The sequence below is a fragment of the Vipera berus genome, assembly GCF_964194415.1.
Source record: "Vipera berus genome assembly, chromosome: 1".
Taxonomy (NCBI): domain Eukaryota; kingdom Metazoa; phylum Chordata; class Lepidosauria; order Squamata; family Viperidae; genus Vipera; species Vipera berus.
In genome coordinates, this window is record NC_138202.1 from 36,031,075 (window position 1) to 36,047,641 (window position 16,567).

Consider the following 16,567-nt stretch of genomic DNA (forward strand, 5'->3'; position numbering starts at 1 on the left):
TAGAGATTTTAAGTTTACCTGTCCTGGAACAGGCGCAAGGCTTCATGTGCCCAAATTCGAATGAGTCCTTCAACAGGCAACGTTTCCAGAGGTCTCAGAGCTTCAAAGATACCTCGCACCCATCGAGTCATTTCACGAGGTGAATAGATATAGTGTGGCTGAGTATCTTGAGTAAACCTTTCCTGTGTGGAAAAAAAACATGATGAGTGCTTACTAGCATTTCACACCCCCCCCCCCACCTGACCCTCTTAATCATTTAATTAAAAGCTATGAAAAACTTTCAGCTTTACCTGTGACATTGTGTAGAACTCAACCATTGCAGCAGTCAGGGGCTCTGCATAAGTACGGAGAGATGGAATAAGTCTCAACATAGCACGATTGAAAGTGCCATAAATCTGGGTGAGTGAAGCTGGTCCAGGATAGTCCACATATACAACAGGAACATGGCGCAAGAATCTGAAAAGATATTCAAAGAGATTAATTTAGGAACATTATCTAATAGTATTTTATTAAACTAGAGAGCTAGTTTAGTGTAGTCAGTCAGACTAGTTATCCCAAAGATGCACCTTTGGGATAACTATGACCTGGATGATTGAGAATCTCCAGACATTCAGTCAGACTAGAAACCAAGAGATCATGAGTTCTAGTCCTGCCTTAGGCACAAAGCCAGTTGACCTTGGGCCAGTCACTCTCTCTCAGCCTTAGGAAGGAGACAATGACAAACCACCTCGGAAATCTTGCCAAGAAAACCTCCAAGAACTTATATAGGCAGTGGTCAGGCACCAAGACAGACTTGAAGGTGCGCGCGCACGCGCACACGTGCACACGCACACACAAATTTAGACTACATAGACTCCAAGAATTAATAAATGTATTCTGCAATAAATTGTTTCACAGAAGGTCCTGAGAATTATGCATAATTATGTAGGATGAGATATGTCATCATTAATTTCTCTTCGTCAATAGCCTTTCTGATGGAAATATCATTCTAGAATCCAAACTACAGAAATGCAGTATTATATTGCACCAAGAGGGCTCAGGTACCATAATATTACATAGTCAACTAAAAACGTAGCTGTGGGAGAAAGCATTTGGTGGATGTTAAGATTTGCTATTGACTCCTCCTGTTCAGTGCCATTAAAATATTCACTGTATAAAACTGTTGTGTTTCATACAAACCCCATCAGACTAAGTTGGCATGAACATGCATACTGTATTATAGGCTTATTACCTATGTGAAAGAGGTTTTCTTCCAGGATCTGTAGGTGGGTTGCATGCACCAACAAATTGAATTCGCTCCAATTTCACCCAGGTCTGGTCTGATGTACGGTAGAAACCTCCATGCTCTACCATCTGATCAAGTTAAGAGTCTTGGTTAGAAGACAGATGGACATACCATGCTATTCCCTTTTGGGAAATACATTATACACAAAACACAGGGAAAAGCAGACAAAATTGAGACAAAAGGTAAAAGAAATTGTTTATTAAATCCTTCACATTTTTCCATTTTTGCTTCTATCCCATCTGCACATTAATACATTGCTTTTTTGTTTTGCAATTTAATCCTGATTCACAAAAAAGTATTTTTTTCACTTATTACTACTTGCCTGTCTGATAAAGGATATGACCCTCTGTGTGCCATATTTATCCATATCTGGCAGGTTGATTTCATCACAGAAGAGTACCAGCCATTTTCCCAGTTGAACCGGAGCTAGTACCACACCATTAGGTGTACGCCTGTACTCACAATAGTGATCAAATGTTTTCAATAGTAGTTCTGGAGTGGTAGCACTGGAGAAATTCAAGCCAACCACCTGGAAAGGCAAAAACAATTTAGGGAGAGAGAGGAAACGAAAATAAGAACCAAAAATATCCTTCGCCTGCATAACATTTTAGAAAATGCTGCAATCTGTTGTTGATGGTTGACTATTCCAAAATAAATATTCTAAGCTACGTGTATGTTTTAAAAGTCTGGTTCTTGAAGAATGGGTTCCAATATAGATTTTATATATAACAAGGCCACATTAATTCATACTGTGGCAGTATTCTCCATCGGCTTATAATGTCCTTTCAAGATGATTTGGCTATTATAATTATAATCATTAATTATATATATTGTGTTAACTTAGCATGTAGAACAGGTCTTAACAGTCTTGAATCAGCAATATTTCCTCTGTTTGATTCTAATTTAGGTACTGATTTTACTTTAAAACCTTAACTAATAATGATCAGTACATCTCACAATCTATCCATTGAGATCATCAAGGCAATCCAATTTTCTGGAATGAAGTGAATGGAGCTCTGGATCAAGCTCTCAATTACTACTGGAACTAGTACTTTGTGATTAAAGGACTACATTTCTCCTATTCTGCTAGAAGGAACTAGTTTCTCACTAAAATATTTTCAAACATTCAGAATGGGGAAATACCTCCATATCAGGCAAGGCCCTGAGTGCACTAAAGAGAGTCATGGTCTTTCCAGATCCTGGTGGGCCACAGAGTACCAGTGGTTTGTGCTCTGCAAGCCAAGTATACAGCAATGCTTCATGGCGGACAGTGTCAAGCGTTGGCACAACAACATCAGGAGCTGCAACTTTGTGAGTCTCAACTTCGATTTGTGGGACCTTTGACTGCCAAGGCACCCATTCACCAGTGATGGAGACCTACACAAAGAAAAAAAAGGACCTGCTACTTTCTGCTTTCGTTACAGCCAAACAACTTAACTCTAACTGGAACTTTAAATTGTTCAAACATTAAGAAATGTCACCAATAAATCATCAAATTGAAAAGCCTTTTAAAATTATTCCACATAAAATGTACTTGGACATCTTCCAGTTCTGAGGAGGCATTATTTTCTGTGTAGAAAACGTATCATCAAGATAGCCACAAAATGACCAATGAAATGTTTTTTTTCTTTAGAATTATTACTTTCATACCACTTTATAGTGCTTAAGCAACAAATCCAGGAATGTATGTTTTTTTGATCGTTTTTGTAAGGAAGCTGACAGGAAGCTGCGACTCTCTTGCTGAAAGCAGGTGAGTGGCTGCTGCTGAATGGGAAAGGAAGCAAGGGAGGGAATAGGGGAAGGCTGGAGAGGGTACGCAAGGAAGTGTGTGAGAGGCACAACTTAAGTCAGGGAGGGTGTGCAAGGATGTGTAACAGGGGCAGATCGGGGACAGCGCCTGAGGGTGCAGGGGAGAGTTGGGAAAGATGTGTGAAGGAGAACTTGTGAGAGGGTGTATGAAAACAAGGGTCCGTGGGGGCGCATGGAAGGCACACTGAAGGTTGAGGAGGCTGTGTGAAGAAGGGATGGAAAGCGTATGAGAATGTTAGGGAGTGCATGAGTGTACAAGGAAGGTATGGCGAGGTTAGGGAAGGATGCATGAGTAACTGGCATGAATGCGGAGGGGCTTGAAGAGGCTGTGTGGTTGGGGAGACTTTCCCAGTGACTTGAGACTTCCCTGCTGGCTTCCCCCATTGACTTTTTGTGGATTGCTGTTTGTGGATTACTACTATCAGTCATAAGTGCAAACCGGTGGCCAAGAGCCAAGATCACAATCACGTGACCGTGAGGTGATGGGATGGCTGGAACTCCATACTATTCATTCAGCACAGTCTTAACTTCAAATGGTTCGTTGAACAAATGGTCATAGGTAGAGGACTACCCATACTTGATTTGTGGTACTGATTACAGCAGTCACAGTAAGGTTGATGTTATACAAAAAGGACCATAAGAATACAACTATCTTTACCTCATAATCAATTATGGGTATATTTGGTGCACTAGGCAGGGGCACCGTTGTGATTCTTCTGATATATTCACCTAGCTCTGCTCTCATTTTCAGACGGCTGTCTCCAGAGAATGACCACAGGATTGCATACACTAGGTATCTCTGAAATGACAGTAAATCATCAGTATTGATGTGAGAAAACAGTACTGTATTTAAGAAACAAATGGAATCCAACAGCAAGAGTTTAAAAAGTCTGGTAATTTTATTGCCTCAGGATTACAGTCTTTTGGTGAGCGGGTGGGGTGGCAAGCAAGAATTACCTGAATGTAGCGTTCTAGCTGATCTATTTGCATTGGGAAGTCTGGGTGGTTGGCATTATACTGTGCTACGTTGCGGCACGCTTGATGAAGCATGGAAAAGAGAGAACCGAGACATCGTAGTCGGGTGAGATCCATAATGTGCTCCAGTTTAAAAGCATGTTCAAGTGCCTTTGTTACCAATCCATTAGATGTGAAGTATGGCAGCATAATTGTAGCTGCATCTCTCTGAATCTGTTAATGAACCATTTCAGTTACATTACAGCTTGAAATTACCATACCAGAAAACAATTACTAATTTGTCTAGTGAGTTAAGGAAAATCTAGACCCCTAGGTTTACCTGCAACATTGGAGATGCTGCTTCTTCACTTTCATCTTCTTTCCCCTTTCTCCTGCGTTGAGCTTCTTCTTCACCTTCATCTAGAGGAATACTTCTCAGTCGGGCCAAGAAATTATTGAAAATCATGTCAGTACTTAAAACATCCTCACTGAACCAAACCATGCCACATCGTGACACTGTGGCTAGAGTGGCATATTTCAAATCTTGAACTTCAAACATGATGCGCACCTATGGAAAAAACAAAAAGGTGGTTTCTGAAAACATTTAAACCAGACTTATGGTATTTGTTCAAAACACCCTTCTTCAACTACCCTCTCCTCCTTTTGAGTTTAAGGCAACCAAAAGGAAAGAATCAGAGAAAAAAATCTCCTGGCATGGGCAGCTGAAGGCCACTGCAGCAAACTCAGTGAACGAGCTTTGTTTCAAGATATTGGGAAGCTAAATTGCATCTAGAGTACCCCAGACTGTACGTGCTAGAAGGACTGCAGACATTCTGAATGCACATTCACTCATTCCAGACACAGAATCTAAATATTCACAATAGACATACGCTAGCTAGACACTGCCTACGCCTCTCTCTCTTTATTAGATAGGAAACAGTGGGATCTTCCCACAGCCTCAGAATTAACTGGTTGAAATTTCTAAAGAAACCCAAGTAAAGAAACAACAGGATTGCCTCTTTCAAGAACTTTGTTTATTTCCATAGAAATAGGTAAAGGTTTTAAGCAGGAGTTTGAGATTAAAGTTTTTATTGACTATATGTGTGTACTGATTAATTTGTGTAATTACTTGTGTCATTTCTCTACAGGTAAGTCTCGCTTACGGTCCACAATGGGGAGCTGAATCTTGGTCATTGAGTAAAGTGGTCATTAAGTAGGACATCACACGAACTTTTTGCTCAACAACTGAAAATTCAACACTTCTAGTTCTGGTCATTAAGTGATTTCATGAGTCATTAAGCAGTTAGAGAAGAGGTCCGCAACCTTTTGGGCACCAGGGACCAGTTACATGGAGAGAGGTTTTTCCGCGGACCAGAGGGGCATGGTTTTTTTGTGCTGCCTGCATCCTGCAGATGGGGCTTTTGCTTGTTTGTGTGGCCCGGTTGCTGGCATGACGTGGCCGGTACTGGTCCTGAGTTAGAGTCCCAGGTAAGGAGCATGGAATGCCTGAGGGAAGACCCTGGGAGGCAAGGTGCAGGTCATGTGAAAGTATCTCCCTGCTCACGAGCTAAAATTTCTCTCTGCTGAGATTCAAGCAAGAATTCAGCTGATAATTTTGCACACAGCCTGTACCAGGCCTCCCAGGGTCTCTGCCACCAACAAGGTCTCCCATCCTCCTTACCTTACACACTGCCTCCTTGCTTCGAGACTGTAAATCCATCGTGGATGAAAATCCTGTCTGGATTTTGGCAGTTTCCTTCAGCCAGCCCTCAGAAAACAGGGGGAATCCTCTTATCTCTGGGGGGCTGATTATAAATGCCCTGTGCTGCAAATGCTCTGTGCCAAAATCCTGCTTGGATTTTGGCATGGACCCTTTTCAGCCAGTCTCCAGAAATCAGGGAGATTCCTCTTGGCAGATGGCAGCAGTTTCCCCATTGACTTTTGGAGAAGCCAGCAGGGAAGTTTACAAATGGCAATCCCATGATTGTGGGATGCTTGGGAAACAATTGTAAGTGTGAATGGATTGCCAAGTGCCCAGATCACAATCATGTGCCTGTGGCAGCACTACAACATTGCATGGGTTGTAAGTCCCTTCGTTCCAATGCCACTGTTACTTCAAATGGTCAATTGATCATTAATGATTATATTAATGATTATAATCATTAATGATCATTCAAATGATCAAGCAAGGACTATCTGCATATAAATTGGGGAACAGTGTAGATTTCCCACATTTATCATATAACTTGTATTCATAAATCTAGCTTTACAGACTTTAAGTTACCATTTTTACTTGTTAAGTTGTAGCTGAACAGTAAAAAAGCAAATTGCAGCAGACTAGTTGCATGATTGAAGTGGTTCACTTGATTCCTTTTCTCTTTTTAATCAAATTATCAATATTGCTTTCCCATGAGTTGGGTAGCTCTGAAGTTACCTTTTTGGGGGTACTTTGATATTTGAAATTCAGATTTTCTTTCTAGGCAGAATACATCGGCATGCAGCTGTACAAGAATATTCTGATACTATGTTGTTCAAATTTAGCTACAATAAATCACATGGAAATACCACCTTCAATATGAATTGACTGTAGATAGGCTTACATTTGGTGGAAGACTTAGACGTTCTCCATTTGGTAATGTCAGCAACTTGTTGTCATCCAGGACGGAATTCAAATTTTCAACCCACTCGGGATCAACATCTCCATCAAAGATAATCCACTGTCGTTTTTGTAGTTCCCCTCTCACATTATCTATAATTCTAAATAAGATGATAAGAATGTAGTATAAATTAGGCAAAATGTTGAATCAGTTTAAACACCTTATTTGGGAATCTTTATATTCACTTTCACCACATCTTATATATTTCACACTTACTTTCTCAAGACATGGGTAAACAACCCATCTGTCCACTCTCTGGTGTTGGGATCCAAAGTACCATAGAGATGGTCTTTGCTGATAGCTTTGGGATCAATTATATGTGCAACACCTTCCACCCCTTCTAGTCTCTCTAGAGCTTTCAAAAGTACTCTCCAAGCCATGCTCTTTCCACTTCCAGAAGGACCGACCATCATCAAGCCATGGTTGATCTGGGTAATTTGATAGAGCTGAAGAACCTATAAAAAGGAGTACAATGGGAGAAGAGCTTTAATCTAGAAAGACAAGTAACAATAATCTTGTTTAAATTTTTAAGAGGACTATTTACAACCAAATCTCATAGGATTTTATATTACGTTGTCAGTAACAGTTGAAAAGCCATACCTTTTCCACCCACATGCTACCAATATCTTCTCCGTCACCATATGTGAGGTACATTTCCTGACAGACTTTTTTAAGTTCTTCTCTCAGTGCAGTCATTTCTCCTCGGTGATACTGAATGCCAGGGAACACATCTGACAAGAGACTGAAAAGCAGTGGTATATCTTCTGCAACCAGTTTTGGTACCATAGTTTCACAGACACTCTGGATCAGAATCTACATGGGAAAAACATTTTTATTAGACAAACTAAGAAGCAAAGTAGTTATTTAATAGTGCAGGGTTCAAAGACTGGATATAGTAGAGTTACTATACTGAAGTTTAAGCTGGATGTTATATTTTCCTTGTTTTTTTAAGATAAATTGAGATACTATCAAATACTATTTGTGTGGTGGTTGGTCCAGATGCATTTTTGTTTAAACAAATTACTGTGAATGTTACTAACTGATTAACTTAACATTTATGGTAGTCCAGAACGTTAAGAATACAAATAGTAGCTATGCAAAAATGGAATCTGTTTCAAGTGGAAAACAGTAATGGGCTCTTCTAATCAATTTGGAAATTTTCATATATAGGCCAGCTACTTTATATTTGAGGTGCGTAAAGTTCAAAACCAAGCCTGAAACATTTCAAACACGTAATAGTTACTCTACACTCCAATCTGGGGGTTTTGAATTCAAAATGAATTGAACCTGAAATGTTATGCACACTTGTACTGAATACCAATGGCATTAAAAATCCAAATTAATTCAAAATACTTGCATGTTTTTGCATTTAAGGATCTGTCTTACATAACTGTGGAGTGCATTAGCCACTCCATATAAAGTATACGGCATACCTCCTGTTCTGGTAAATTTTCAGCTATTTCTCCTTCATCAACAACTTCACCACGCTCTTCCTTCTCTCGTTTTATTCTCTGAATCCTTTCTCTCTTCACGTTGCCCGCACTGATCAGTACACTTTTCAAAGCTCTCAAGCCAAAATCATAATGGCTTTGGGAGGAGAGCTGCTCATCACACAGTCTAAGGATATAAAGATGTCACTCTCACAACTATGTTTAAATAAAAACATTGGCTGTAGAGACGAAGACAGATTATTATCACATTCTAGAACATTACTTCACAATGTTTCAGCTGTTTTATTAAGCAGTTCAGGCACCTTCATTTGCCCTCAGAAAATACATAGCAATGTGGGTGATTAGTTAGCAGTTTTGAGCTACTTCTTCATGTAATATTACCTACATATAATAAAATAATAAGAATGGTAACTACAGTAATGCCAGCATCTGATCTAACATAATGATCCAAGAATAAATTATCCTACATCCCTCTGTTAACAATGATACTTACTTAAAGAAGGGGACAATCTTGTTGGCAAGCACTTCAGCTGTCCGAAATCCTTGGGAATACAACATAACCTGAGCAATCAGTTGACGGTCAGGTTTTGTCATGGCCAAACTACGGAACAATTTCTTCAAGTTGTCTGGAAGATTTGATCGACCAGCATAGCCAGGGTTCATTGTGATGAAGATTGCCATATCTGGACTCACTTTCACTTGTTTGTTTAGCAATTCACAGGTAATGGGGGCAGCAGCTGAAAGCAAGCATCTGTCAGTAAGTATACTTTTCACCTCTTCGCCTTCCAAGAACTGACAGAAAAAGAATTCAGAAAGGCTGCAGGAGACTACTTGTATGTGTATGTACATGTATATTTTATATATTTTTTATTTTATTTTCATGACCTTTATGGCTGGATATCTCATACAATGGCTCTAGACAGCTCACAACAATGGATAAAACATAAGTTAAAAACATATACTTCATCCAGACACCAGATCAAGCATCCTCACAGATCAACGCCCAAGGCATGGAGGAGAAGTCAGGTGTTCACAGAAGGCTAAAAGGTAAGGATCTCTCTGGTGGATGGTGGGTGGCTGGCTGTTCAAGGTATGATTAAATAGCAACATATAAGGGAGGGGACCTGGAGTGCAGCAACCCTATTCAACCTATTTGGAAGGGCATATACTCTCTGAGACAGGCAATCCCACAAGTAACCTGGTCCTGCGCCACATAGGGTTGGGGAAGCAATTGGAAGCCAACGCAGCTCACTAGCATAATGATAGTCAGGTGGGATACACAAAACTGTACGTGCCACTGCATGGGCAGCCCCACATAGATTGCACTGTAGTATCATAATGGAAGGTGACTAAGGCATGGATGACTGTGTGAAATGTATACCCTTTAGAAAGACAATGATATAGTAAATACAAAGGGAACAGCTAACTAATTTGATATAGTTTTGATACATGCTTGTTTAACTGACCCTAATAGTCCATGTTTTTTCTATATTATCTTTTATAATTTGGTGACGTTTCTTGAAGTCTATTGCGAAAGCAGAATGGCCTGTGCTGCCCGTTTGGAAACTGGATTCTCTTTTTTTTGTCCCCATAGTTCTAGGCAAGGTCCATCCCAGGTTGCTCACAAATCTGAATGGTTTCCAGAATATACATCTCCTTAGATTTGTGGGGAAGATTGTAGTGGCTTTTTCCTTTTCCATTTTTTAAGATTTTTTTTCTTTTTTTCTCTCTAGATGATCTTATAGTTTCCTTTCTTTTTTCTCTCACTTCATAGCACTCTTTCTTGAATGTTACCCCTTTTCACAAAGGTTTTATAGTTATATTGCTATATTACATTATATTACAAACCAATAAGGTTTTTAAAGAATTATTAACTGTAATGTTTCAAAAATGTAATTATATCTCACAAAATAACAGTATTGAAATACAGAAACTATATATTTGAAAAACTCTAAAGCATTGGAAAATAGCTTTTTTTAAAAAAATACATACATTTGTCATAGCTTGGATTTGAATGTTCGCGCAAGGCTTCCTGAATGCACTGGACTTGCTGAGAAACAGCAGAAAGCATTCGTTCTTCAAGTCTGTTAAACTCATCAAAACATCCCCATGCACCTACTTGACAGAGGCCCACAAAGATCCGGCCCATTGCCTAAAGAGATAAAGAGAAAAGAAACATGTATATATATGAAATTGAAAAGGAACTGTAAGCTATTGTAACTCATCATCTATAAAATTGAAAAATTTCCCCATGGTTTTTAAGAGATAAAATCACTATATAGTCTGAGTCTTTTGTTAAACATTATAGACATATATTGGAACTTTCCTTGTGCTAAAATTTAGGCTCATAATGGATAACTGGACGCAATATCCTGCTTGTTAATTTGGATTCTAGGATACAATTGCAATTGTAGCTGTTGTACCAGCCTCCTTGCTGTATAGCATTTTCCCTCCCCGAACGTCTAAACTTTATGGCTTGATTGGTGGTGTTCTCCAGGATTTTGGTCCTAAGGGACTTCAACTTGTTTTTCCAGGAATAGAATCAGAGGTAGCTTTGAAGTTCATGGCCACCATGACAGATATGGATCTGACCAGGTCATCAGGGGCCTGGTGCACAATGGTGCTCACACTTTGAATTTGGTTTTCCAGCTGGAGCATGGTAGCGGGATCTGGAATTAAGAGATTCTGCCATCATTCTGTCATGGACTGATTAGTTCCTGATCACCCTGGAGCGTTCCAGAGCTGCTCCTTGCCACAGGACAGCAGAACCTATTTCACTGATAATATATTCCTGGTGCTTGGTGGACCTTACTGGATTTCAAAGAGTGCTCAGGAGTTAAAAGTTTGGTGCACAGTTCAGTTGATGGTTTCTTGCAGTTTGGAATGGAAGGACAGCTGGACTAAATCAAGCCTATATAGTCTCTCTTCTCCCATGTACCCCACCTTTGAAAAAAACACCTGAAAGCTGCAGTTGTACCAGAATGCAACAATAAAAGTAATTGCAGGCATGTAATTTTTACTTTTTTCAAGTACACTCAATGTTACTTTGTGAACTGCACTGGCTCCCATCAGATTTTTGGTGTAATTCAATGTGTTGGTTGCTACCTTTAAAGCTCTTCATGGTATATGAGTAGAATATTTCAGGGGCTCATTCTCCATTTGTCTTGTACCTGTCCTACTTTGGAGAGGATGCAGTGATGGAGTGTGAGATTGTTGGGAAGGATGCAAGGGGTTGCATGTGAGGTGCAGCACATGGTGGGAGGTGGGAGAAGGTGCATTTGAAGCACGGTCAGGGCCTGCTCGAAAAGAGCGAGTCAGGGAGGACATGCAACAGGCTGCAAGAGGCATTGTGTGGGTCAGGGAAGGTGCCTGAATACGTGAGGTGGGTGAGTGCTATATGGTCCAAGTGCAGAGAAGCTGGGGAGAATATATGGGTTGGGATCCTAACCCTATACAATGAAAAAACAAGAATGACATGTGGTGATCCTTCCAAGCTGTTCCCACACCTGTAGACAGAATCTTGCAAAACTGAAGCACTTTACTATCTGTATCTACCATATACTCTGAGAACTATCAGGGAGGGGCCGTTTTAACCCTCTTTCTTTCACACAAAATATCCGGGCTACATTGTCTCTCAATGCACTTCCTCTATTCTGGGAATCCATCCTAACACATTCCATCACATCCAGTGACTTGTGATCTTCCCTGTCGGCTTCCCCAGTGACTTTCTGGGGAAACCAGCAGAAAAGGACACAAATAGCAATCACCTGATTGTAGGGTGTCTGGTAACCAGTCATAAGTGAGAATAAGTTGCCAAGTACCCAGATTATGATCATATGATTACAAGGGTGCTGGGGCAGCTGGAACTCTGAGGACTGGTCATAATCACCATTCATTCAGCACCATCACAACTTGGAATGGTCACTGATCAAATGACTGTAGGTTAATGTCTATCTGTAAATCAAAAAATGAACAAATAAAACTGGCTGGGATTTTGTTGCTCTTTTCCAACAATCCATGTGACTTAAAAATATAAATTATATTGTTTGGAGTTTATTTTATTTTCTAAAAGTGGGTTATTTTGAATTTAATTTTCAAATTAGCAAGATTGGAAACTGTGGAGAGATGACTTAATTAATCTGAATCACTGAGGGCTTTACAGTTAGCCTATCATGTAAACATTATAGTATTGCTAGATTTATGCAAAAACTAGCACTTTTGAGATAGAAATACAACTCGAAGCTTTTCTAAAATAATCTAATTATAGATGGAAATGCTATACCTGGAAATCAAATGTTTCATCACAGTTGAAAACAAGAACAAATCGCCCAAGCTGATGTCCAAGAGCTTTAACAGATTCTGTTTTACCAGTTCCAGCAGGTCCTGTTTAGATGCAAAAGAAGCAGATTATTTCTGCTCTAAAATAGCAGCATAATCTTAACAGGAAATAATGTATGAGCAACAACTTACCAAATGGAGATCCTCCCAGCCTGGCCTCCAAAGCTTGTGTCATTGTCAGGTAACAACGATCAGTGAGGGGAGTCTGCACCAGTTTATCTTGGACTCCAAGGTACTCAAAGCCATAGTTGAATTTGGCATTAGCCATCTGAATGGATAGCTGCTGCAGTACGTCAGTTTGTTTAGGATCAAAGTAGAACCTCATCTGGCTCAACCAATCAAATGATTTGGAGTTGTCAATTTTGCTCCTGATCAATGACCTTGTAACATCTCTTTGGTGAACCAATTCAGTGATCTTTTGAAAAACCAATAAATTAATCTTAGTATGTGCACATAATTGAAACTTTATTGGCTCATGAAATGCACATGTAAAATAACATGAATGTCTGGCCAAGAGGCAACTAGTTAAGATTATGACTTACCAGGTGCTCCAGTTTTCTTCTGCGGAGAGGAGGCTGCTCCATCAATACAGAATCTGCAAGCACAGTCAGTGTTGCTTCGACATTGGTTAGCACAGATTGCAGAGGTGTACTATCACCACCTCCGCCCATGCTGTTCAAAGCAGATTCCACATTTTCTGACCAGGCAATCTGAGCTGAAAGGACAACAAGCTGGGCCTAGAGAATTTTTTTAAAAAAAATGTTATTCGATATTTTGGCTTCCTTTCTCTCAAAGCATTTTATCTTATTATAATGCTGAAAATAGAATAAAAAAACTATACCTGATATTTGTCAATCCATGAGATGTAGGTAGCTGGATCAATTGAAGTTGCTTTGCCAAAGATCTCAATTTCTGTTTCAGACTCGGCAAGAAGTTTGGCAAGTGTTACCCTCATTTCTTTTTCAACAAGTGTGAGCCACTCATTGATCTTGGGATGCTCAGTGATTGACACAGGAGTTTTGAATATCACCTGGAAACAGAATTGTAAGTTTGTTATTGTTTTTAAGAGAAAAATGTTTTATGCCACCTGATCCAGAAGACACATTTATACCTCTTCTCCCTCACGTGATGATATTCCCAGAACAACAGAACTGTCTTCATTGAGGATAATGCTCGACACACCAGCAAACATCTTCTTGAAATGTTTCTGCAGTTTGGCTACATTTTTGCTGTTTCCAATGATTTCAAGCAAATCTTCATCCCCAACAAAATAGAACCTAAAAAATAAAGTTTAGTATTTCAATAAATCCGCACATCAGAACAATGAAACCAACTGTGATTTTTCTTTGCAAATCGATCAATCAAAGAAAAAGAAAAACTTAACTATTGCTTACTGAATTCAGAAGTCATTTTCAGTTATGAGGATGGACAATTAATTCTGAACTAAATTGCTTACCGAGGAAAAGAAGCTCTCTCTCTCTCCAGATATTCTCCCAAAGCTTTTTGGATCTTTCCAAGCAAGTCTGCTAATCTTTCCAGGGATCTCTGCACCCCCTGAATATTCAGAACATCCATCACCAAGGGAGATTTTGATACTTTTTTCATGAGAGCCAGAAATTCTGTGCTGATGCTGAAAAGCCAAGAGGAGAAAATGCTGATGCATGAGACATGTAATATCCTCCACTTTATTTACTTATATTTTTATATCGCTGAATCTGTCAAGGACTCAGAACATTTAACAAATGATCATCGTGATATAATATAAACAAAGCCATCTTCAGTAAATAAAATTAAAATAATTGGATCTAAAAATGCAGGCAGTCTTACCAATAGGGACCATCAACTCTGTTGCTAAGCAGTGTGGTCATTAAATGTGATGTCAAGTGACTGCACTAACTACCACGGTTCAGGTTGCGGTCATTAAGTGTGATGTCACATGACTGCAATTTGCAACTTCCTGCAGGCTTCCCCGTTGATTTTGCTTGGTGAAGCCTGCTCTGAAGGTCGCAAATGGTGATCACATGACCCAGACATACTACAACCACCATAAACATACAGTGGTTGCCAAGTGCCTAAATTGGGATCGTGTGAGCTATAAATCTCTATTTTCATCATAAGTTCAGTCACTGAATGAGTTTTCGATAAGTGAGGACTACCCATTGTTACATAAACCTGACTGAACATTAATAACTGATAACTGATCTAAGGAGAGGCTGGTCTATAGAAATTAACACATAATCAAAAAAACAACAACAGGATCCCCTGATATCACAGATGCCAGGAACAACCATAACCTCTTCTGGGATAATGCCATAGAACTTGTACAGGATTATATGGGATGATGAAAATACAATTCTGCAAGTACCTAGGTATCGAAGACACTTAGGATTTTATAGCTCAAAGTCAGCATTTTCAACTGCCCTCAGAAACTTATTTGGTAGCTAATACAGGTTCTACAATACCAATGTTATATATATTCCTGTAGCCAACACCAGGAACCATTTTGTAACAGTTCCAGTTTCCAAGTGGACTTTACAGGGAACTATGTAGAGATCATTGCAATGGTGATATAATTACTAATGTTGAACTGTTCCCTAAAAATTCCAAAACTAAATACAATATTAACCTTCCCATAATTACATCCAAAATTGGGGTCAGAACATCACCTTTGGAACCTTTGGGTTTCAACTGGCAGCAGATGTTTGATATCAGCACTTCCTGTGAAGATGCCTTCCAAGTAAACCCATCGCCTCTGGACATCAATCCAGACATCAAACAGTGCCATAATTCGATTCAGTTTGTCTTCCCAGCTAAGAGCATCTTCTTCAAATACCTAAAATAAATAATAAGCTCCAATTATTGCAAACAAATTCACAGTAGGTCAAAACTACTAATTAAGGCATCTATTTATGAGTCACAATAAAAAAATATTTGTTCAGTAAACGTATTGATTATATTTCCATAAAGACCACAATGTGATATACAATACAATAAACAAACGGTAAAACTTTTAAAAAATTTATTCAAGCCAGAAATTAGAACGTTAACAGCCAAAATAATTTAACTGTTTTTTAAAATGTGTTTTTGTTACATTTTTATTAAACAGGCTCTGCAAATGATGGTATTTCTCAAAAAGGCTTCTCTTACAGATCTTAAAAACCAGGCAGACTAGTGACACAAGCAGATATTCAGAGAGCTGGACAATAAAACCATCCATGCTGTGAACTGTGATTGGAAACAATTGTCTGTCGTTCCTGTGAGTAGCCTAGCTGCCACATTTTACTGCTATTGGGTCCTCTGGATATTCTGCTGATAATCATAATTTATAGATAGTTTTGTAGAGGAGCTTGCACATTGTGCTTATGTTTATTAAACTTTTTCAAGAATAAACTGAAGCATGGTTTACCATATACTATTCAAAAACAATGCAATACAGAAAAGATAAAAATAAATGTAGATAGTCATTACCTTGTAGTATGGAGAAAGCTTCATTGCAGATACACTGTTGATGTGCTCTTTGACCTTGTTGAAGAGGTCATCCCAACCACGAATCAAACGGCATTTGTTTTGATAGTTAACCAAGTCCAACTCATAGGTATTCCATACTTCACGTATCTTTAAACAAAGGAAGTAACAATAAGATCTAGAGCTTAGGGTAGCAAAGACAATGAAACTTTACAAAATCTTGTTACAAAATACAATCAATTTGTATTTTTGTTAAAATCACTAGAATATAAATTGGAAAATATATGAAATGATAATAGATATTAAAAATGAATTGCTACCTGTTTCAAGAATTCTTCCAGTGCCATCTCTCCTTGTGCCACCAGAAGCACATCCTTCACAATCAATTCATTCTTCTGCAAGTCAACATCCCAAATCTGCCCCAGAGTTAGTTCAGAAACTACCCAATTGACATGTAGCCTCTTCATCAGTTGTTTCCAGTGACGATCTTTAAGAGCTTCTGACTTTAACTCAATCACCAACATATTTATCTGGAAGAAAAAAAAAGTATGAAATTGTTCTTTTAAAATCAACATACTGCTATATTCAAACAGTTTTCAAAAGCAAAC

At 39.0% G+C, this 16,567-nt stretch overlaps 1 protein-coding gene across 1 annotated transcript in view; it reads right to left on the reverse strand.

Annotated features, from left to right (window-relative positions):
• The window catches only part of DYNC1H1 (dynein cytoplasmic 1 heavy chain 1), a 63,435-nt gene that overhangs the window by 26,700 nt on the left and 20,168 nt on the right, over positions 1-16,567 (reverse strand). Inside the window, exons 20-42 of the mRNA XM_081314004.1 lie at positions 16,280-16,489; positions 15,963-16,109; positions 15,161-15,327; positions 13,951-14,124; positions 13,606-13,771; positions 13,336-13,524; positions 13,037-13,231; positions 12,627-12,909; positions 12,439-12,539; positions 10,149-10,308; positions 8,650-8,893; positions 8,139-8,322; positions 7,306-7,518; positions 6,922-7,160; positions 6,649-6,805; positions 4,389-4,616; positions 4,052-4,282; positions 3,753-3,893; positions 2,429-2,662; positions 1,608-1,814; positions 1,232-1,353; positions 291-456; positions 19-182 (exon numbers count right to left, since the gene is read on the reverse strand). Of these exons, the coding sequence (XP_081170130.1) occupies positions 19-182; positions 291-456; positions 1,232-1,353; positions 1,608-1,814; positions 2,429-2,662; positions 3,753-3,893; positions 4,052-4,282; positions 4,389-4,616; positions 6,649-6,805; positions 6,922-7,160; positions 7,306-7,518; positions 8,139-8,322; positions 8,650-8,893; positions 10,149-10,308; positions 12,439-12,539; positions 12,627-12,909; positions 13,037-13,231; positions 13,336-13,524; positions 13,606-13,771; positions 13,951-14,124; positions 15,161-15,327; positions 15,963-16,109; positions 16,280-16,489 (4,322 nt within the window). The remainder of the gene's footprint in view (positions 1-18; positions 183-290; positions 457-1,231; positions 1,354-1,607; positions 1,815-2,428; positions 2,663-3,752; positions 3,894-4,051; positions 4,283-4,388; positions 4,617-6,648; positions 6,806-6,921; positions 7,161-7,305; positions 7,519-8,138; positions 8,323-8,649; positions 8,894-10,148; positions 10,309-12,438; positions 12,540-12,626; positions 12,910-13,036; positions 13,232-13,335; positions 13,525-13,605; positions 13,772-13,950; positions 14,125-15,160; positions 15,328-15,962; positions 16,110-16,279; positions 16,490-16,567) is intronic.